Consider the following 24,788-nt stretch of genomic DNA (forward strand, 5'->3'; position numbering starts at 1 on the left):
AAGCAGAACCAAAAGAAGAATAAAAATAATTCCAATTACATACATGAAACAACACTAAAATTCAAGATGGAGCTCTATAGTTAGGGAATACTGTTGAATGCTCAGGATCACATATTCAGTATAATGAGTCAATTTTGAATTCTATTTCATTTTATCAGTGAAAGACAGTATAGACACACAAGTAGCCTTGAGGTTCTGAATTTGCCACCTGTTAGCTCTATGACGATGGTAAGTCAACATTCCCCTTCTCAGGGCCCTAAGAAGCACTTTGAGAATCTCAGGAGGAGAGGAGCTGCAGATATGTATTAGTAAATGGATGCTCCATATTCAGATTACTGAAGGAAAGAAACCACCTACCTCAGAGACCTCACTAAAATTTTATCAACTGCACTAGTCTTTCACTTTAATGGAGTGTTGGAACCAAGAAATAAGAGCTCTTAAAATGTATTTCTGAATCATTTCCCCTTTGAATTTTATATTTATGTATTTATAAAATCTTTTTCTATCTCATGTTTGTTGTTAAAACATAGGTCCTGTGCTCTTATCTAAAAAGGAGAAAAATAAATGTGTTGATCTGCAGTATGTTGGATCACACTGCAAAATGAAAATAACTTCTTTCCTTTATGATTTGAAAAAAGGCAGGTGAAGCAAAATAGTATCTTATTCAAAGAGATAACATTTCATTCTAAAAATTAGGTTCTTTCAGCAATACCATTAATAACTAGAGTAAAGAGAACAATCCAACTAAACAATTTTCAAAGTTCCTTTGTGCTAATATCGTCAGCTGTGATCAATATAGCCATATGCATTATGCTGAATTATGCATTTTAGCTAAAGATAGAAAGGACTTTCAAAAGCAGACCTTTAAACACATGCAGTTAATTTAAGCATTAGCCAAATGCACACTGCATTTACATATCCGTTCTCTGCCATATTCACACAATCTGAAACTAATTTGTACCTTGAATAAAGAGGTGAGTACTCTCTAAAAATAATTTGCTAGTTATAGGAATGACAATAAAAAGATGAGGAAACATCTTCTGGCAAAGAACACTTGCTACATGAAGAGGTATATGTGTGATGGAACTTCAAAGTAAAAAAAAAAAAATCAAACGATTTCAAAACCTTTAATATAAACAAGAATTTTTTAAATATGAAAGGGTTGAAGCAATATGTATAGTAGAAAGAACACTGGACTTGCAGTTATAAGATCTAGGATACTTTCTACCTCACTGGCCCTAGTTTAATAACTTAATGTGTCTGATTAACAATTTCTTTGTCAGAAAAATGAGGATAACAATGCATATACTATCTATCTCTAGAAAGAAAGCATTTTATAAATCTTAAAGAGTCATGCTGGTAAAATATTTAAACACTACTATATAAATATGAACAAAGTGAACAGAATGTGGAATTAATTTGAAGTTCCTTAGTACTTTTTCAAATAAACGATCATAGTAAAAAGAGTGTTTTTGTTAATATTTTCCTTGTAATAAACAAGAAGGTACATTCTCAGAGCTGTAAATTTAAGTTGTATCACAATGATAATATTTTCATATAATTATTCAATGAGCAAAGAATTGGAACTTTAGAAGTGGAAAAGATGTTAGAAGTCATTTTATTCCACTTCTCATTGTATAAATAAACTGAGATTCAGAGAAGGTAAGAAACTTGCTAAAGATCACACAGCAGTTAGAATTTTAAACCAGATCTTTCTGACTCCAAGTTTAGCATTTTATCTTCTATACTGTGCTCACTGTTTTCATGAAAGATAAAGACAGAAAAATAAAAATGAAAAAGGAACAGACAAGTTTAAATTATTTAGCATTTGTAACACTTAGATATTAAGGACAACAAGGCACTTTATAATTAGTCTACAACTGAGTAAGTAATAAAGATTGTAAAAGTTGAATAAACTATTTTTATCAGAACTCCATAAGACAAAGTTTTGTTTCTTCTACTTATTTTGAGAGCTAGATTTTAATCATGACATGGCTTCAGAGAAAGTTAATGGGGAAGGGCAAAAGGTGATTTTAATTTCTTTAGTTTCCAAAATGAGGTTGCTTATATCTACAGAATAAAAAGTAAAAAAGGTAGAAAATGTTTCTATTTCATTATATCAAGTTAACAAGGATTCATTGAACTTTGTCTATGGAGAAACTATTTCTGGCTGCGTATGAACCAGAAATAATGTTTACCATATAGTCATTATCATTAATGAACAAATATTATGATGATGTTAATCTAAATATAAAATATGTTGCAGGAAAAAATGATAAAAGCACTTTTCAAATTGTCACATAAATAACATCTTGAAATAGTTTCATATAATTCAATTTCAACTATTCAGGAGGGGCACCTGCATTTTCAAAGTACTGATATATCAAGAAGATCATCCAATAAATGCAATATTGAAAACAAGCCACTTATTTCCTCTCCATTTTTTTGGAAAAGCCTCAGTGATGATGTAGTCATTTTAATGTTCAGACCTCAAGTTAGGTCTTTGTGAATTGGGAAGAGTAAATACTTTTTATTATTATTATTTTTTTTTTGGATAAGGAAATTGGGGTTAAGTGACTTGCTCAGGGTCACACAGCCAGGAAATATTAAGTGTCTGAGAACTGATTTGAACTCAGGTCCTCCTGACTTCATGGCTGGTGCTCCATCCACTGCCCCACCTTCCTGCCCCGAAGAGTAAATACTTTAAAGAAGAACAAATGGACTTTTGTCTAATAAAGAAGCTTGAAGTCATTAAAAGGAATGTAAGTTGCCAATAGCAATGCAACTCACTCTCTGGTAGCTGTTCAAATCTGGGTTCAGTTCATTGTTCGTTTCTATCTATGTCTATAAGTCCTTACCATATAATGTTATACCAGTTTTAGGGGTTATCCAATATGGTAATCCAGACCATAAGCATTCGTCATCCATTTGGTTTTTAAGTACGGCTAGTCAGCTCTTGTCTTCTGATGATTATAGATCTCATTTGGGAGTCTATATATTGTTTCAGGGTTTGATGTAATCAGTATAATGCCATGTAAACAGGTACATCTTGAGGCTCTTATGTTCTCTTGACATCTTTGCTAGATATCCTTCATGATACTGACTGTCATTTTTAGCAAATACACATTTCCCTGTTTTATGTGTTACCAATTTTTTTTTGGCTGAGGCAGTTGGTGTTAAGTGACTTGCCCAGGGTCACACAGCTGGGAAGTGTTAAGTGTTTATGAGACCAGATTTGAGCTCAGTCATCCTGACTTCAAGGCAGGTGCTCTATCTACTGCGCCACCTAGCTGTCCCAGTGTGTTGTCAATTTTAAAAAAGCATTTGATTTGCCAGAGTAAGATGCTGCATTAAATAAGGCTCTTCTTCAATAAGATAATTTTCATGCCTGTATGTTACTGTGGTACCTTATTGGAAGAAAGTCTTTAAAGCAGCATTTTATTCTGGCAAATCAGATGCTTTTTTGTAGCCAATAAATAATCAAGGAAATGCCATATTACATTCTCTTCACTTTTCAATCAATAGTGTGATTATCAAGATATCAAAATATAATTTGTAGAAGTCTTCCTACATTCATCAAGGATACCCATGTTATATGTATAGATTATATATATTTTCTAGAGAGGGGAAAATAAAGTATATGGGCTGATAGTTGTTAATATAGTTTTGGTCAGTTTTTTGGAAATAATAAGGACCAGGATTTTTTCGCAAGCTTCTGTTTTCTGCCCCTTTTTCAGATACTTTGGGAACTGACCTATTTTTTTTAAATTTTTATTTAATAATTACTTTATGTTGACACTCGTTTCTGTTCCGATTTTTTTTTTCCCTCCCTCCCTCTACCTCCTCCCCTAGATGGCAAGCAGTCCTTTATATGTTGGATATGTTGCAGTATATCCTAGATACAATATATGTTTGCAGAACCGAACACTTCTCTTGTTGCATAGAGAGAATTGGATTCAGAAGGTATAAATAACCTGGGAAGAAAAACAAAAATGCAGATAGTTCACATTCGTTTCCCAGTGTTCTTTCTTTGGGTGTAGCTGCTTTTGTCCGTCATTTATCAATTGAAACTCAGGTCTCTTTGTCAAAGAAATCCACTTCCATCAAAATATGTCCTCATACAATATCGTTGTCAAAGTGTATAATGATCTCCTAGTTCTGCTCATTTCACTTAGCATCAGTTCATGTAAGTCTCGCCAGTCCTCTCTGTATTCATCCTGCTGGTCATTTCTTACAGAACAATAATAGGGAACTGACCTATTAACAAACTCAAAACAGTATTGCCACCAATAAAACATGGATCATGGATACCTCTCAACTATCTTGTTTTAGTGAAGCTTTTCTCTTCCTCTGAACTTTCTTTAGTACTATTTTTTCCTTATTCATGCAGCACACAGGGAATATGATGTTGAGAGTCCAAATGTAATGGCTCCATAGTCACTGATTGAGAAAAGAGTTATCACCAAACAAAATAGAAATGGGGTTGAAGGATCAAACAAAAAACCAAAAAGTCATATAATTAAACAGATAGCTCCTATCCAAGGAACAATAAAATACAATATCTAATTATTTAATCTTCAGGGAAAGATATTTATAATTAATGAAATGTAACCATCTGATCAATAGTATATTATAAGGGTCTTTTTGATTTTTCTTGGCTTCTAAGAATTCAACCATAGTGAATAATTAAGAATGCAAGGGCAACTAGATGACACAGTGGTAGACCACTGGCCATTAGAGTCAGTAGAACCTGAGTTCAAATCCAATCTTAGACACAACACTTACTAGTTGTGTGATCCTGGGCAAATCCCTTAACCCCATTTATACTTCACCAAAAAAAATTAATAAAAATTAAGACTGCAGTTACTACTGGGCTTATATCCTGAAGAGATTTTAAAGAAGGGAAAGAGATCTGTACGTGCAAGAATGTTTGTGCCAGCCCTCTTTGTAGTGGCCAGAAACTGGAAACTGAGTGGATGCCCATCAACTGGAGAATCGCTGAATAAATTGTGGTATATGAATATTATGCAATATTATTGTTCTGTAAGAAATGACCAACAGGATGATTTCAGAAAGGCCTGGGGAGACTTACATGAACTGATGCTGAGTGAAATAAGCAGAACCAGGAGATCATAATACACTTCAACAACAATACTATATGATGATCAATTCTGATGGACGTGGCCCTCTTCAACAATGAGATGAACCAAATCAGTTCCGATAGAGCAGTAATGAATTGAACCAGCTACACCCAACGAAAGAACTCTGGGAGATGACTATGAACCACTATATAGAATTCCCAATCCTTCTATTTCTTGTCCTCCTGCATTTTTGATTTCCTTCACAGGTTAATTATACACTATTTCAAAGTCTGATTCTTTTTGTAGCAAAATAACTGTTTGGACATGTATACTTATATTGTATTTAATTTATACTTTAACATATTTAACATATATTGGTCAACCTGCCATCTGGGAGTGGGGGTGGGGGGAAAAGAGGGGAAAAATTGGAACAAAAGTTTTGGCAATTATCAATGCTGTAAAATCACCCATGCATATAACTTGTAAATAAAAAGCTATGATTAAAAAAAAAATTAAGACTGCAAAAAGCCTAAGGATCAAACAAAGTACAAACATTAAGAACTGAGATACCAAATTATGTTTCTCTTGGGCACTGTGAGAGGAATTTAGGGCTAATAGTGAAATCAGACTTAGGAGAGAGGTCTCAATAAGGGGCTAACAATTGACTCTTTGAAATGGCAAGCAATGAAGTTATTTTGTATGTACCTCTTTCAGCTTTTAGTTTGTCAAGAATTTCATTTTTGTCTGCTAAATCAGACTCTAAAGCACTTTCCAGCTGAGCAATCTGCAGTTTAAGTTGTTGTTCCTTTAACTTCCATTGTTCTTCATGGGTCACACTGAAGGCACTGCAATAAAACATAGAATGTGTGAGGAACACTTGGAAATACATTTCAACAGAAAATACTAAAGAAAAAAACCTTTTAGTGGCACAGAGACCACTGTCATCATGTCTTAGGAATTAAGTAAACATATGCTGGTCTGCTGCTGTTGAAACCAAGACGCCTTTCTCAGGCTGCGGTTACAGAACATGAAAGAGTTTGTGGGATGAGCAAAGGAACTGGCCTTAATTTAGAGCACCAAACCCCAGAGAAGTTGGCAGTGTATATATAGCATTTGTGGGACTAGAAAAGGAATTCAGATACATGCTCCAGAGGAATCCACAGTTCTAAACCTCAGCAATAGACAACTGACAAAATCATTTTTTCCCACATAAAAATCCTCTTAACACAGAGAGAACTGATTTCTCACCTGGTTTTTTTTTTTTTTTATCTTTGAAACATGGAGTGATTAAAAATTAGTCCTTTTCAAAACCAAAACCAAAAAACCTAACAAATCCTAAAGTGCAACCACAAAAATAATAACTTTTTTGTACTGAATTGAAAAAGAACAATTCTAATTCTAATTAAGAAGTATTGAAAAAGTAATCTTTGTCCTTAAAATTAATAGCATGTGGGATAACAATAAACTATTTAACTACAATATGTATTGGGTTATAAAAATAGCATAATGATTCAACAAATGATCACTGTCCAAAATTCCTCAATATTTAGCAGTTTGAGCAAGGATTAAGAACTATTAGTGATTAAAAATACTGAAGAGATAATTTACTTTCTTGTATTATCCTTAAGTTATGAAATGAAAATTCATTTTGATAACCTATCTCAGTGTAAAGCTATGTTTTCTAAGTTTTTACTGGTGTCTAAGGTTAAATTAGGAAATTCAGAACACCTTTTGGGTTTGAATCCCACCTTGATTTACCTATGTGACCATCTGGAAATTATACAACCTGAGGCTTAATTTTCTTGTCTACAAAATGAGGAATTTAGAGGGATCTTAACAGTCCCTTTCAGGAGATGTAGGCTGAATAATTTTCAGTAGTTTAATCTATTCTACTGTTGCTCAATAAATTTTTTTGCATCAAAAAAACCCATCAGCTTGTAAAATCTGATTTTATAATTGCAAATGAAGTAAAAATGACAAAAATATATTGTTACAAAAGCTACATTTTTTTGGTAAACTTTTTGGGCATATATATGCATGTTTTAATACTTTCAGACAAGTCTGGAATTTTCATTCTAATGAAAAATTAGTAAACTCACATTTTTGGGAAGCACAAAATTCGGCATAGATGGTTTGTTTTTCTGTGATGGACAATTTAAAAAAATTTGAAATAACATTTTTAAAGACAAGTTACAGTTCTCTAAACTTCTCTTTTTTGCATGACGGTTCAATTTTGCAGCAAATATTTCCATTTCACATACAAAAAGTAAAGAGCTCTAAAATAATAACATTTTGACAATTTTATTTAAATCTGTAATTGCCTGGCCTAACATAAAAACAAACATCAGTTCTCTAAATATCAAGATACAGCATGTTTCTTTTCGTTTACATTTTTTAAAGAGGACAAAGTTACTTTAAAACGTATACATAAAAACACACACACACACACACACACACACACACACACACACACACACACACACAGCTCTATTATTAAAAACATGTAGATCCAGAAAATTAATATGATAGAACCAAAACTACATGTTATATCAGATGCCAAAAATTGAAAACAGTAGTATTCCAACTAGTATTAGTACCAGCAGAAAAATCACCAACAGCTACTCTGGCAGAAACATCAGACGCTGTATGTGTTTAAATTAAGAACAATTTAGCAGCCTGGTTTTTCCAAACCCACAAAATACTAGTGTAAATCAGTATAAGTCAATCTGAATTTAGTCCATTGCTATCTTCCTCTCTAAATTTAGGATTACATTCCACTAGAATTTCAGGAGGAATTTCTTTTGAATTTACTGTATTCCTCTGTGCTTGGAGCCATCTGTGTAACTATAAATGGTGAACCACATCTGGCTCCATTTGCTTTGTAAGGGCTGTGTACATGATTAGATCTGCATATGAGAATAGTCCCGAAAAACCTTTTATTCATGAAAATGTTTTTGTATATTGCCTACAGTGACAACCAAGGAAAAAAACACAATAATTGTTCTTTGTGCACACTTGGTTGTTCTGTTACACTGAAGGAGTGATAAAATATCGGGTTGTACACCCACAAGTGCTTGTGGTCATTCTTATGACCACTGGTAATGATGAGTGAGCATAAAGTAGATAAATACATATTTAATTAGCAGCATAAGAACAAAATGAAAGCTCAAGAATATGATTATTCTCCAGATTATCTACACTAAGGGTTTTTCCATCTCCTTCACAATTTTTTCTTCATAGAGCAAGTCCAATGATCTAGAGTTCAAGGACATTTAAAGATAGGAAAGACTTTGCTCTATGATTTCTCCAAATTAGTCAGACAATATGACTTAATAATACCTTATTATATGAGTTAATGACACAGTACTATTTAGAAAACATGTCAGGCTATTTCATTTAATGTAAGCAAAATGGTACCTCAAATGTAGATAAGATCTGCTTTTGAGAGAGGAAAAAATGTGTCATGCTTGATCACATTAATCAGAATATTATTGATCAGCAGAGAGAGAACAATTATTTATTCTTCATACACTGAGTAAATGGGTGACAAGACATGGTAAAAGGTATAGAGGGGTAAAAAGAACTGCTAAGAGATAATCTGAGATTCAACTAAAATAAGTGTCCAGATATTTTGAAATCATGTGACTCTATCATACTGTAAAAACCTGATTTTCATATTTGAAATCAAATTAATATAATTTGCAAAACTAATATTTCTTGGTGATAAAATGTTAATATCTGGAAGCCATAAGACCTTAAAGCTAAGCATTGCAAGTATAAAGACAAAAGGAAAACCATGTCTGCTCTCAAACCATTGAGGATAAGGATTCTCTCCAATGATACTTTAGATTTCTAAAAAAAATTCACCAGCATGCACAATTATCAGCACGATTTTTTTTTATCTCATTAGATTTAAGAAAAACAAAAAAACCAACAGATTATAAGATAAAGAAATAGTGGGAGTTTGGTACAGTGGGAAAAGTATGGGCTGGATTAGGATTCAGGAATCTTATTTTTGATAGTTATTTAGATGTGTGAATTTGGGCAAGTCACTTCAGTTCCATTGCCTGAGGAAACTTGCTATGACTTCTCTAAATAAATTCCTTAAGGGATTTACATAACCTACATATTATGAATGGAGAATCAATTGCCAATGTCTATAAAAACATCACCATAGATTTTATTATACTTCTTCACATGCTGCAAAAGCTACTATTACCTGCTAAGGGCACATTTTGTTCATTGAATGTTAGATGCTTTAAAATATAATAGCTTAATAAAAATGAGAGTTTATGAAATCTGAGGAAAAGGAAAAAATTAGGGAGTTATAAAATTTACCTGTTATATAGTTTATCATAGTTTTCCTTTAAAAGTTCCTTCTCTCTTTCCATATCATTAATTCTAACCTGTAGCTACAATAAAGAGAAAAATATATATTAGTTTAAAATTATACCAGCTGATCTCCATATGGTTTTATATTTTCTTCTTGATGATTTTTTAAATAGAAAGTAAGTATTAATTTTCCTTATTTCTGTTTAATTTAGCACAGACTTGGAGCACTGTCAATTTATGCAATAATTTATGCTATAATATTCTTCATCTCAATAAATTTTTTATTAAGTAATATTAATTGTTAAGTTTGTGAAAGCACAGATTTATTCCATCCTTTCACTCTATAAGACACCAACAATATTCATTTACCCTTAATATAAAATTGTTCCATAAACATTCAGAAATTTTTAGCTCATGGTTCATAAATATTAGATAAAAAATAACCTTGGTGATCATAATTTTTCCCTTGATATTCAGAATTTTTAAGAGGTTCAGGTTCTATTCTGCACAGGAAAATACTCTATGCCAGAATCAGCATACTATAGCCTGAGTACCAAATACAAGTTCCTACCTGTTTTTGTATAGCCTTAAATGATGTTTGGTAGAAGGCATATAAATATTTAGTACATACATTTATCACAATGCTATAATTACTTTAACATTTAGATTTCCATTTTAGTTTTGCATATAATTTAAATGGTTATTCACAAAACTATTCAGAAATAAAGTCTTTCCCCATGATCCAGAGCATTTTACAAAATACCTCCAACAAAAAAAGGATCAATATGGAACATAGTAAGATAAAAAGACAAATATGTCTCCAGTCATAGAACTATGCAAGTATATTTCAAAGACAAAAAGTCAGGTATTCATACCTCTTTGACCTCTTAGAAGCAGAAAAATGTTATTTAACGGCTATAAATTTAGTTTGTGTACACCTGGAGATATGGAGTTGCTTATAGAAGGATTGCAATTATTACTGCAATCAGATGAATGAATCTTAAGGTATTTCATACAGCTAATGATATGCAGAAAAGTCACATCAATCAGAAATAACTAGATATACTAATATTATCACTGTAACCATCTGGACTACAGCAATGGTTTCCTAATTAAGTCTTCCTGTCTCAAGTAGTTCTCCTCCCTCATCCAAACTCTCCATTGTTGTCAACATGTTATTTTTTTTTTATAATAACTTTTTATTGACAGAATCCATGCCAGGGTAAATTTTTTTTTTTTTTTAAACAACATTATCCCTTGCACTCGTTTCTGTTCCGATTTTTCCCCTCCCCTAGATGGCAAGCAGTCCTATATATGTTAAATATGTTGCGGTATATCCTAGATACAATATATGGTTGCAGAACCGAACAGTTCTCTTGTTGCACAGGGAGAATTGGATTCATTAGGTAAAAATAACCTGGGAAGAAAAACAAAAATGCAAATAGTTTACATTCATTTCCCCAGTGTTCTTTCTTTGGGTGTACCTGCTTCTGTCCCATCATTTATCAACTGAAACTGAGTTAGGTCTCTTTGTCAAAGAAATCCACTTCCATCATAATACATCTTCATATAGTATCGTTGTTGAAGTGTATAATGATCTCCTGGTTCTGCTCATTTCACTTAGCATCAGTTCATCAACATGTCATTCTTAAAGCAAAAGTTTGAGCATATTATTCTCTGCCTGGAAGATCTTAAGTGGTTACTTACTGCTCTTCCCAATTTAGCTCCAGTCTACCTTATTACACATTAATCTTTTTAATACATTAGTTTCATTCAATCAATAAACATTTATCAAGCACCTATATTATATGCCAGTTGCTGTACTACATAGCTAGGAATAAAAAGATACAAATGAGACAAATCTTTTCCCTCAAGGAGTTTATAAGCTATAAGAAAAGACAATATATAGCACTTACTATGTCAGTTTGGTAAAGCACTAGTAGATAAAGCACTGGGCTTGGAGTGAGGAGAATCTGAGTTCAAATCAAGCCTTAGACACTTAAAATCTATGTAGCCTTGGGCAAGTTACTTAACTCATATTTGCCTCGGCTCCTCATCTATAAAATAGGGGGGACACTGGAAAAGGAAATGGCAAATCACATCAGTAACTTTCCACAGGTTTATGTAGATACAAGTGAACAACTAAACATTAACAAAAAGCATTGTTCTAAGTACTTTACAAATATTATCTATGATCCTCACAACAATCCTAGGAGATAGATGCTATTGTAATCCCCATTTTACATATGTGGAAACTGAGGTAGACTGAGATTAAATGACTTGTCAAAGTCACACAACTATCAATTGTCTGAAGCTGAATTGAATTGAGGTCTTTCTGATTCTATGTTCTTTGTGACTTTTGCTGCCTCTTATAAAATAGAAACGTGTACAAAATAAAGATAATGGTCTTCAATATAAAAAACATTCTGCAAAATTGCTATTCCTGACATTGTATCTTCTGATTATGTGCTTTTGCAAAAGAATATAACCCACACCACATGCCCAGAATGTACTATCTTCTCATTTGTTTCTTAGAAATTAGACTTCCTTCAAAAGTGAGCTCAAGTGCCACTCTCTAAATGAGGGCTTTAGATTCATCCTAGATGCTTGTGCATGCCCAAATGACTCTCTTTGTTTTGTGCATTCTTGTATTTGCTAATATGTGTATATGTTGCTTCTTCTGATCAAAGGTTAGTTCTACAAGGCAAATTCTATTTCTTTTTTCCTGAAATTTCCAGAGCCCTGCACATAACAGGTACTTAATAAATGCTTAATAATTAACTGATAGTACATAAAAATGCTCAGAGAAACTTATTAGAATTCTTTTGCATTGCAAATAACTAGGGATTATAGATGAAACAGTTAAGTCTCACAATTTGGACTCCAGTTTCAAAATGAAAGAATTATTTTCAAGACAAGTGTCTTTAAGTTAAAAAAAAAATTAAATGAAAAAATAGCATTTATTACTATCTATTGTGCAAAACTTTCAATTCATTTACTACTCCCAGCTTATAATGCTTTTGAAGAGGATATTTCCTTGTGGTGGCAGGATGATGTAATGAAAAACTCAATGGACTTGGAAGCAGAAGAACTGAATTTGATTCCTTACTCTGATCTCTACCAAGAGTCTGGCTATTAAAAAGTTATTGAACTTCTTTTGAGTCTTAGTTGTTTCATTTGTAAAATGGGATAACAGGACTGATATTATTCATGTACCTTATGAATTTGTTGAGAGCAAAGTACTTTGTAAACTGTAAAATGTTATCAAATTTGTGGTTTTATTAAAGCTTGAAGCTTTTTCTTACATCTTCTCAAAAGAGTTACTCTCAACAAGCTTTTTAATAAATATGCTAACAGTATTTCGTGGTACTTACCTCTCCTAATTTTTTTTCAACAAAACTCTTGGATTGTAGTTCCTTTTCAAGACTGAAGCACTTTAAACGATGTTCTTTGAGCTGTAGATTGAGTTCATCTCCATTTGCCAATAAGGCATCATGGCTGGCTTTAAGATGTTTTTGATTCTATAAGGAGAAAAGAAAATCTTTCAAAACTACTGGCCAATTAAGCTTTGATTAAATGATCAATAGTTTTGTTTTTTTTTAAATAATTCTACTCTCTAAGTTCAAGCTAAGTAGTTTACTACTAACAACACACACAATGCATATTCACTATTAAGTTAATAGGAGACATTCTTGACCTAAGATTTGCCTTGAAAAAGTAATTGTCAGGTCAAGTTAACATAGGTTCACTGTAGAAACAAGCGTTTTCCCCTGACTTTCATATACTTGTGCTTTAGTCTTGGTGAAAGTAACCACTAAATAAACTGGCTTTGGTAATTTTTTTCCCCTAAGGTTAAATATGGTGTTTAAAAATGTTGCACTAATGACCAAAAATAAGTGGCTGATCACAGATATTTTAACTGAAAAGATTTGCTATCATATCGATAAAACCAGTCTTAGAGGTTGAATTTTTTATTGAAGTATAATTTCAATTCACTGTGGAAGATATGGAAAAATATAATTTTTAAATGGTCCATTTATCATGATGTTTTTAATTTATTCTAGAATGGTTAAATGTCATATACTTTTGAAAGAAATATAAATGTTGACTAAAATGAATAAGTATATCCTAAATTGACTAAGTCAATCTTCATAATGATTCTCTTGTTACTGAAAAACACCTTTAACTTTTCAGCCGACCTTCAATATTAAGGCAGATGTTATTTAGAAAATGACATCTGAGCTCCTTGTTTTAGGTCAATTACTTTTACTCTTGGCATAATTATAAAAATACTGTCTTTTTCACTTAATGTCTTTAAGTAAAGAGCTCACTTTATTAATGGCACAAATTCCTCCAGTGTCTCTATGTTTCAACATTTATCAAGAGATACATATAGTATGATAGAGGATGTATAGTGAGTACTTACTCTCAATACTTAATAATATATTTGACAAGGGTGCTATATTGAAAACTAAATAATTAAAAGATAATTGAAAATAGAATAATTTGTGAGGTCTTTTCTTAATTTTAAAATGCATTTCAGGTTAAATGAATTTTCATTTTTTCTTTTTTTTAACATGTAGATATTTCTATCACACCTTTTCTCTAATATGTTCTTTCTGTCATTTATGTGCAAGACAGCTTTTGAGATTTTGAGACATTCCTACCTAATTTTAGAATTACAATTTATGGGGACATTTTAATACCATCTTCATTAATAGTAAACTGGAGCTTTAGAAGACACGACTTAATTTACTGCTTTTTCTGTATCCAAACTTTGAAATAAATGTTGCTTAATAAGAATTCTGGTTATTTAGAAGGTTTTGGTATTCATAATTCCTTAATTTATGTTAACTATTCAGTTCAAATAAATAAAGGTACTCTTGTTGCATATTCTGATGGGGTCAATATTCTTATTAAACCAGTTATGGGGATATAAGAACCCCAAATATACCCATTACTGGAGATATTTATGTTTTCAATAAACACTGCTAGAACTAGATACTCAATTAGGTAATTATGTGGTGAAATTAAGAAGTTAACACTGATAATAATGTATAATTAAAACTTCTTTTGAACTATCTATAGTTTTGGTAGTTCTAAGATATATCAGGAAAGTTTAGAATTGATTTTGTGTACAAATATATGCTCTATACTTTTCAAATTATGTACTCAAAGGCAATTCAGATAAAAATAGTTAAAACAAATATCCTTTTGATTTTTGATAATCTTTTTATTATTGTTCCACTCATATCAACACATACACATTTCATATTTTTCTACTCTAAGAATAAAAGTTTTTTTATATATTTAGGTTTAAGGTCATAAATAACAAATATAACAATGAAGTAATAGTAACTCAAGCAATTTAAGACACCTGCGTTGAAAGTTATTGAGTATATGTATAAGGACATCTTGCATAACTTGTGAATGTCATTTTGATAATCCATATTATTCATACATTATCAATAAAAGCACAACACTTCTCATTAGAACAGTACCTCTTCAAGTTGGATATATTTTCCTTCCATTATTGTAAGGGCATCACTTTTCTCCACAAGCTGCTTATTAAGTTTGATCAGTTCCACATTTTCCCGAATATTTGACCTTCAGATTTAAAAAAAAGGGAGGAAGAATATATGATAGAATAAAAATTTTCTTTTTAGAAAACTTTAACACACTTGTAAATTGTTTTACTATTATATTTTCATATTTAATCACCCTTTTGGGGGGGAAATTTGAAGTGTGATTTCATTAACCCTATATTCCTTCTATATCTAATTATAGATAGCAACTAAAATTCAACTTATAATAATTCTTAGTATTTATTTTAGAGGCTTTAAATGATTCCTTAGCTTATTAAAAGGTGGCATGCACATAATATTTTTCATGGAGATATTTATAAAGACTAATGTTTTAATAGAAAAAAGAGATATGTAATAATTTTCTGCCTAGATGAAAATTTGTTTTGTAATATAGTCTTACTATTATCATATTATTATGATATCACTGAGGGTATCATAAGATTACTACTTATTGGAGCTTTCCCTTAGAACTAAAACTTTTCTAAATATTCAAGAAAATGACCTAGCATTTTATACTAATAATGCCCTAAGATGGCATCTAAATAAGTTGCAGATGTGCCTTTAGCTCTATGAGATCATTTACCATCCAGAGGGTATATAGAAACCCTATATGCTCCAATCCTATTTTGTATTATTCCTTAGATTAAAGCAAACACCAATTGTACAGGAAGATCTTATAAAGGTTAATCACAGATCTAAATGAATACCTGTTTTCAAAAGACATATACACATATAGACCAGGAAAGGTGACCTAATTAAATTTGTTTTACATCTAATAGTATTTGAGGACAATATACAACTAAATTTTGATTTACACTTTCAAGTAAAAGATATGTTTTAAAATGGAAATATTAAGTTTTCTATTTGAAATGCATAATTTTTCTTCTAAAATTTATCTACTGTACACATATTGGAAAAATTGTCACAATGCCATACTGGAACCAGAAAATAAGACTACAAAGCTTACACATCTGTAAACCAGCTGAGGACTTGAAATACTTAATTTTCCCCTTTGATATCTGAAAGTTCATTATGTTTTGGCATTGGCCAGTGAATTGTCCTTACAAAGAAGATAAACAAGACTATAATCTCAGATCTAGGCCAAAGCAGCCTTAGCACAATATTAAATGTCTAACACTTTTGATTAAGTGGTTCAGCAATATATATTAATAATATTTTTATAATTATTTAACAAATTACTCTGCTTCTTCACCTAATGAAATCTGACATCATGGAGAGATAATGCCAATTAATAAAGTTCAATAGAGTATGACCTAGAATTTTCTTTTTTTTTCCCCCTTGGGTTTTTTGTTTGTTTGTTTCTTGATCCAGAACTTTCAATAAAGTCTAAAGCAAAAATTTAAAAACTTCTGTGAAATCAAGTTTTTATGTTTTTTAGAATTGCTAAATTTGCTTTCTCTTGGTAACTCTTGACTAAGAAAAATTTAACACCCACATGGGTAACAGTCATTCTGATAACACTTTTAGTTTCTCTAAATTTTTTCTTATTTTTAATATGTTCAAATACTTCCATAATTATAAGATTCATAAACACATAATCTTTATTAATTAAAAAACGTTGCTTTGTAATAGCAAGAGAAGCAAAAATAAAAAAAATAAAAAAAGAGGAGAAAAACAATTAAGTGCATAATCTATGCTAATACATACAACTTAAGGTTGAAAAATACTCTTGATTTTTACAACAATCCTGTGATATACATTTAACTAAACTTATTCAAAAGATGAGGAAATGGAAACTTAGAGAAATTAAATGACTTCTTCAGTTAGTTAGTAAAGGAAGGAAAAAAGAACTGAAACCAGAGTCTTCTGGATGGAAGTCCGGAATTCTCATTATTCTGCTTTGTTGCTTTTCAATTGAATATACTCATCCCCACAGGCACATTTAGTTTCTTTTTTTTTTTTTTTTTTTTAAATTTTTTATTTAATAATTACTTTATATTGACACTCGTTTCTGTTCCGATTTCACATTTAGTTTCTATAGAATCATAGGACTATTAGTAAAATTTGACATTTTAAAGGCAATTTGCAATAGAAAACACTTCACGTATGCCATCTCAATCTGCATAATAATTCTGTAAAAATTTGTATTCCAGTATCACAATTGAGAAACTGATTCTCACAAGTGAAGTGACTCACTCAAGGTCATCTAGCTACCAAGAGAAGCTTCTGAAGTTTGAACCCAGAACTACTGGGTCAGAATTGACTGTTCTTGCTAACTAATTATTTTGTTTTGAATGTCAGGGAAACAGGCACAACATTTCAGATAGTATTTCAGCTATAATGCTCTGCCAATAGTAGATATTTAACACCTGTTAGTGAATTTGTCTTAGATGAAAATTATAGAAATAATATAGTTCAGAAATAATTAGATTACTTGGAAATAAAAGACATGAATATTTAATACAGAATACATAAGTACAATGAAAAATATGTTCAATCTCTCTAAAAAAAGGTAGTTTTGTGAGCTTGAAATAGGTTTGATTGTTGAATGTATGTATTTTTTGATACCAAAAAGAATATGGCTTTTTTTTTTTTTTTTTCAGTGTAAAGCTTTTTAGCTGAGAGCATTAAACTGATTATAGTAAGCATAAGGTATACCAAAAATCGCAGTGCAGTTTTAATCCTTAATTTAAAACCACACTATAACTTTTTGGGACACTCTATATTTAAAGTTTAAATCAATGTGATAACATAGGTTCATATTTACAGGAATTTGAGGCCTTTAGAATATCATATACAGTATCATATGCTTTTGTTCCACAAACAAGATTTTTATAGCACTAAAATCTGGTTAACATGAAGGGCAGTCATGAAAGAAAAAAAGATAAAGAGAAAATTCAATGAAATGAGTATTTAAATGTCTATGTAATAATATCAAACATTTATTTATACAGCATTTTAAGGTTCATAAAATGCTTTATATAGATCTCATTGAAGTTTGACATTAATATTTTAAGGCAATAAGCTATATTAAGGTACAGGTATTATCTTCATCTGACAGATGAGGAAAGAAGGGTGAGATTAGCAAAGTCATCACAATTCAGTGTGAGATTTGAATCCCAGTGTCTTTTCTAACTCTAGTGCTCTCACCTCTATAACCAAACACTCTCTCCAAAATGCAATGAATGAATGAATTAGCATTATTTAGGTGCGCTAAATAAATTCAAAGCTCAGTGCTTAACTCTAAGGATACAAATAGAAAAGCTACAATATAGGTTTTAGCAACTAGGCATAGAAAAAAGAGAAAAGGGTCTTCAGTGTCACATCCTTTAAGAATGTACTGTTGCATTCTGAGATACCATACACACCTGTCAGATTGTATAGAATGACAGGGAAAGATAATGATGAATGTTGAAGGAGATGTGGAAAAATTGGGACACTGATACACTGTTGGTGGACTTGTGAATACATTCAGCCATTCTGGAGAGCGATTTGGAACTGTGCTCAAAAAAGTTACCAAACTGTGCATACCCTGGGCTTATATCCAAAGAGATCTTAAAGAAGGGAAAGGGACACGTATGTGTAAGAATGTTTGTGACAGTCCTGTTTGTAGTGTCCAGAAACTGGAAACTGAGTGGATGCCCATCAATTGGAGAATGTTTGGATAAATTGTGGTATATGAATATTATGGTATATTATTGTTCTGTAAAACGACCAGCAGGATGATTTCAGAGAGGCCTGGAGAGACTTACACGAACTGATGCTGAGTGAAATGAGCAGGACCAGGAGATCATTATATAAATCAATAACAACACTATATGACGATCAATTCTGATGAACGTGGCCCTCTTCAACAATGAGATGAAACAAATCAGTTCCAACAGAATCGTAATGAATTGAACCAGCTACACCCAGGGAAAGAACTCTGGGAGATGACTATGAACCACTACATAGAATTCCCAATCCCTCTATTTTTGTCTACCTGCATTTTCTATTTCCTTCACAGGTTAATTGTACACTATTTAAAAGTCTGATTCTTTTTATACAGCAAAATAATTGTATGGACATGTATACTTATATTGTATTTAATTTATACTTTAACATATTTAACATGTATTGGTCAACCTGCCATCTGGAGGGGGTGAGGGGAAGGAGGGGAAAAGTTGGAACAAAAGGTTTTACAATTGGCAATACTAAAAAATTACCCATGCATGTATCTTGTAAATAAAAAGCTATATTTAAAAAAAAAGAATGTATTCTTGTAGTGGGGTTGTACTACCACTAGATTGGTTAGAGTAAGACATGAATATCATAATCCATGCCATGGTAGAGGAAGCTTTTAAGGATCCATTGAATTACATATATGAAGGACATACATGATGTTGTAGACTAATGAAAAATTGCCACAAAAGAGGGGAACAACCTGCCATTTAGATATAAAAGAAGAGTAGTCATTTTTTAATAACTGTATCAGTTAACTGATTTTAAGCCCAAAAATATAGCTGAAGTCTTCCCTTTATCAAAAAAACTAAAATGTATTTACTTAACTGTGTTCATGTTGTTTTCCTCTAGTGGAATGAAAACTTCTTGAGACTTAGGACAATTACACCATTCTTAACACATAAAACAGTGTTTAGGACAGAGTAATTGATTTAAAAAAAATCTTTGCTGGATTAAAAAAAAAAAGGCAACAAAGGAAACTTTCTTGGGCTGGATATAGGTACCTCAGACCATAGTTACATCTTCTGTCAACAGCTAATATAAGATCTGATCTTATGACTAAGGGTATGAACAAAGAAGGGAATAAAGAGAGTTTTAGTAAATAATTTTCCTTATTCTCCATACATGTAGAAGGTAGTTATCTTCTATGCAAATCTAAGATATTTTCTTTCCACTAAGGTAATTGAGTAAATTCATAGGCAAAATTTTGTTTGTCAAATATTATGAGTTATGTAATTTTTAATCAAGAGGGGAAACAAATTAGTATTTAAATGACAATCTGACAAAAGGCAAAATCCTCCTGATTTTTAGTGTTCACACATAACTGTTTTACATTTAGTTTAAGGTCTCCTAGTTTAATAAGCAGAAAATGTGCGTTTTTATATGTTTAAATTTTAATATGAATTTTTGTTCAAAATAACACAGACATGTAGGCTACTTGTAAATGATACAAGATTTTAAACTAATGAGGCATTATGTAGAACATATGCAAAAATCACAACTTGGTCTTCCCAAATAGGCCACAACAACAGGAAAAAATATGATTTTAATAAAAAGGAGCAGTACTGGGCTCTTACTTCAAAGCAATTAAAGGCTTTGAATAACCAAAAGTTTATGTCAAACTGATGCCAAACCAAACTGGTCTATTAAACACATACTATGAAGGGTTTCTCTAATATTCTCTGAAAAGGCCCTTTGCCATAAATATCAGGCCCTACTACTCTGAAGATTACAACTACATTAAGTTCATGTTTGGAACATGGAATCTAACATCCAGATCAGACTTCTAGAATTTCAAATCTGAAATAATGCATCTATAAAAAAGAAGTTTAAATATGTTTTTTATTTTGTGATATTTTTCTACAGTAAATTATACCACGTTTTATGTTCTCCCTAACATTATTTCAACAGTTTTCCATTAGTTTAAAAAAATTTGCTGTTACCCATAAAATATCAAAATACATATAAACATGGGAGGGGGGGGGGATATCCTAAAGTCACTTCTAGTAAGTTAAGTTTTTAGTTTTCACTCCTCTATCTGAAATAGGTATATTCATTATATAGAAATAAAATCTTCATACAATTTATGAAGCAAGAAATAAATTCACTATCTATCTAATTTGGGGGACTTTAGGTAATTTACAAGTCCCTGTATACTTCAGCTTCATTTTAATGTAGTCTTCTGATTGGTGAAAAAAAAATTTACTAAAGAGATGGCTCATTAGATATTCTTTTAATTCCCTAAACAGGCCGTTTAAGTATTTTTTTTTAAATGAATATTTATATTAATATGTCTGTATATTATCCTCACAATATAAGTAGTAGTATCAAAATATTTCTTGCTCTCTTTTATCTTACTACTCCTCAGTCTTCTTTGCTGGATTTTCATCCAGGTCATGTCTGATAACCAAAAGGGCTCTATCATCTACAGTGACAGATCAGAAATAAGTAGGGACTATGAGTTAGGCTATATGAGTTCTAACTTCAATTATGCCACAAATGGCCTGTGATAAATTGGATGATATGCGCAACCTTTCTGTTTTCTTTATTACAAAATATGACTATTACACTGAATAAATCTCAAAGATCTCTTTCAATTCAATATGCCATGAACTTATGATTTGAGTCTACAACTCTCCATTTTTATGTCTTATTTCCTAGGAAGATAGCAGGTTATACAGCATGTTAATGATAGCATACTACCCCTAGGCCATTGTAATACATTCAAAGTAAAGTCAAACAATATTATGAATATAAATAAAAATAATCTATAAAACAAAATATATAATAACAATACATCCTACATCCTACAATAACTGTAATTACTGTAGGTGGAAATTTTTATTTTCCAGATACCTTTGATCTGTTACTTGCTGCTCTCGAAGTTGTAAAAGAGATGCCTCATGCTCATTTTCTTTTTTTCTCATCTGAGTTTTCAGTAATTCTGTTGTGTGCTCCAGATCTAGTATCTGCTCTTTTTGTGTTTCAACCAAAGTTTCTCTAAAACACAGGAATACCTTAATGAAACACTGTTGGAGAAAAACTTTATAATCAAAGCTAAAATTATTATTTATGTTGAAAGGAAGAAATGGGAGATCTTTTTTGATCAAATGTTTTCATGCCCAGGTATGCAATAACAGTCTAAAAAGAAACATTAATAGGCTAAAAATGTATATATATGTTTAGGCTATTCATCAAGGGATTGAATTCTGGTTTAATTCATTAAAATACATAAAAATAATAAGCTGAAGTTAGATTTAGAATATATGAATGTTGTAGTATAAAAAGATCATTTTGTTATCTAATCATAGATTGTAACCAAAATGTCCAGGCTTTACAAGCTCAAGAAACAGAGATGGTCCAGAACCTAGAAGATAAGGAATTGTAGACACACAGGTGATCTAGATCCAATTTTCTTCAATCTGAAATGTAAATGTAGGTGAGAGAAGCAAAAGTAAACATGAAGGGACCAAAGTTTATAGACTAGCTGAAGATAACTATAATCCTGTGTACATAGTAAGAGTTCAACAAATTCTTTAATGAATTTTAAAGTTTTTCCTTTGCAGCCATTGCAAGTGGGCCACCATGTACACGCTGAAGCTTATACTATTCTAAATGATTGAGATTTATGCTATTCCTTGGGGGGAAGAGGGATTGGATTATACTAAAAGTACTTGCTCTCTAAACCTTTCAGTCAATGAAGCTGGATGTTTTTCTCATTTTATTGAATATGTTGTATATCTATTCTGATTTACCATGGAATTAATTATGGTAATATTTAACCTAATTTTTGGAAAAATTTGGTTCTTAGAAAGTAAATAAAATTTGTATTCATAATGAATGAAAAGTATACATACAAAACTTTTATTTCTTCTTTTGCCTCTTGAAGTTGTTTAAGTCCTGTAATTGTAGGGTGTGGAGTTCCTGTAATTTCTATATCTTGAAATTTTGTACCTAAAAATAAATGACAAAATTGAGTTTACTGAAGTGATTTAATAAATACAAGCACTAAAAAGATAGATATGTCTTTTTGGTTTTCAGTAATACTAATGTTTATAATTAAATAAGGATCAATAATAAGTTTTTTTTTGTCATACATAATAATAGAATCAGACACCATAAAAGAGATTGTTATATCTCAAACAGTTGAAATTACAGGAAACATAGTAACCATTACAAATTTGATTGTAAAAACTGAATTGTGTAGAGGTCATTAGATTCAGATAAGATTTAGAATTCCTGGAATAGGATTTGAGGGTTGAGGGGGAACCATGGACAACTAATATCTTCCAAACAGATCTTCACAGAAAATGTAAAGGATCAAAGAAAAGGAAAGAGACAAATTTCTACTTTATTTTGTTAGTGATAATCTGGATAATCAAGATAAAGCTCAGCTAAATGGCGCAATAGAGTAGCAGGCTCTATCAGAAGTCAGGAAGACCTGAGTTCAAATTTGAGTTCAGACACTTCTAGTAGTATAATCCTGTCAAGTCACTTAATTCTTAATTTCCTCATCTGTAAAATCAGCTGGAGAAGAAAATAGCAAAACACTCCAGTATCTTTGCTAAGAAAACTCCAAAAGAGACCATGAAGAGATGAACATGACTGAATGATAACAAATTAAGACAAAAGAAGGTTTTTTTCCCATGGAGAATAGAGAATAGATACTTGAATTAATAGGATCATTATTGCTATTTAATGTTAATGTTCTTAAAATATAAATAAAAATTATTAAATTTACCTTGTTTTAAATCAAAATCCACATTTATATGAAAGATAAATCAAGGACAGTTATTTGCTTTATAAAAATAATTTTCAGCTTTACAGAATTCAAAATTGTATTTCTATTAAAAGAAAACTCCTTGTATATGAAATATGATTCAGTTAACAAAAATAATTTATACATCACTTTCTAAAAACCCATCATAAAATTAATCACCTTTTTACTTTACCTTTTTGTTTTAGTTTTGCTTCTGAAATTTGAAATGGATAATGCAGAGTAGAACTTACTTAGTGGATACACAAAGTTTTTTAAGTGAAAGACACTTTTAAACACTTAATAATAACTAAACCCAAATCACACTAGAGCTTTGTGCAAGCTTATAATTTGAATTTGAATCTGAATAGCTTTAGAAAAATTCATTTTTCAACAAATCACAATATGATCCAATTAAGAAACTTTCATCTGTTTTTAGTACATATTAAGTATAAAGGATTTCTTTATGTATTATTATAAAAACTATTTCACTTGTGGAATACTCCTACACCAAGTAACAGGCTCACATGATTTCCATTATTATTAATTTAGCAACAATTCTAAATTTTTTCTTCAGCAAATTATGCAGGTACTATAAAAATCATTAAAAAATGGATACCTGTACTATACTTAAGGCTTAACATAACCTACTCAACAGTGAAATAATTGCCTGAAAGGTTAAGAATTCATAGAATACACAAATTTTAGGAAAAATTTCTAATAGTTCATTATACTTTAGTGTTTCAATGGTTCTGTGATCTCATTGACACAGCTCTTCTTTCCTCATAGATCCTAACACATACTTGAATTCTCATCTCCTAGGACTTATATCTCTTAAGTACTTCACAAAAGATCCACCACTATGTTAGTGTCACTCATTTCATGGGTAGTATTTGAGCAGTTTGTGTAATATGATAACTTCATGTCATCACGTAATTGGTCTACTTCCCTTTTATTGTTCAAACATTTCTCAAAGATATTCCCCATTCTCCTTTTAGCATATAAGTCACCACTGACAATATGATACTTCGCAATGGGACACATGACATGTCGTCTACTATCCACAATTTTGATTTCTTGGAGACTGTGGTGTTTCAGTACTTGAGATAATTGTATTAAAAATGTCAATCTTTGTATTGAGGAAAAGTTTAGGTTCCTGAAAGCATAGGATAATTTCTCAGAAGCAATTGTGACCACTATCTATATCTAATTCAGTTCTGGGACCAACTCACCATCTGTTTTGTACCACTTGTCATAAATGCCACATCAATGTACTCTCAATGGATTGGTCAATCAACAGCACAAGAGAGTTGGGATGAGGCATTTTTCATTCACTTAAGTTATTTCTTGAAT

At 31.2% G+C, this 24,788-nt stretch overlaps 1 protein-coding gene across 3 annotated transcripts in view; it reads right to left on the reverse strand.

The window, feature by feature from the left end:
• Positions 1–24,788, reverse strand: part of RPGRIP1L (RPGRIP1 like) — a 123,609-nt gene that overhangs the window by 83,175 nt on the left and 15,646 nt on the right. For all 3 annotated transcript variants that reach the window (XM_051979855.1, XM_051979856.1, XM_051979854.1), the window contains 6 exons: positions 22,537–22,633; positions 21,536–21,679; positions 14,915–15,020; positions 12,788–12,934; positions 9,420–9,493; positions 5,787–5,926 (listed from right to left, as the gene is read on the reverse strand). In XM_051979855.1, the coding sequence (XP_051835815.1) occupies positions 5,787–5,926; positions 9,420–9,493; positions 12,788–12,934; positions 14,915–15,020; positions 21,536–21,679; positions 22,537–22,633 (708 nt within the window). The remainder of the gene's footprint in view (positions 1–5,786; positions 5,927–9,419; positions 9,494–12,787; positions 12,935–14,914; positions 15,021–21,535; positions 21,680–22,536; positions 22,634–24,788) is intronic.

This window comes from Antechinus flavipes, chromosome 2 (genome assembly GCF_016432865.1).
Source record: "Antechinus flavipes isolate AdamAnt ecotype Samford, QLD, Australia chromosome 2, AdamAnt_v2, whole genome shotgun sequence".
NCBI classification, from domain to species: Eukaryota; Metazoa; Chordata; class Mammalia; order Dasyuromorphia; family Dasyuridae; genus Antechinus; species Antechinus flavipes.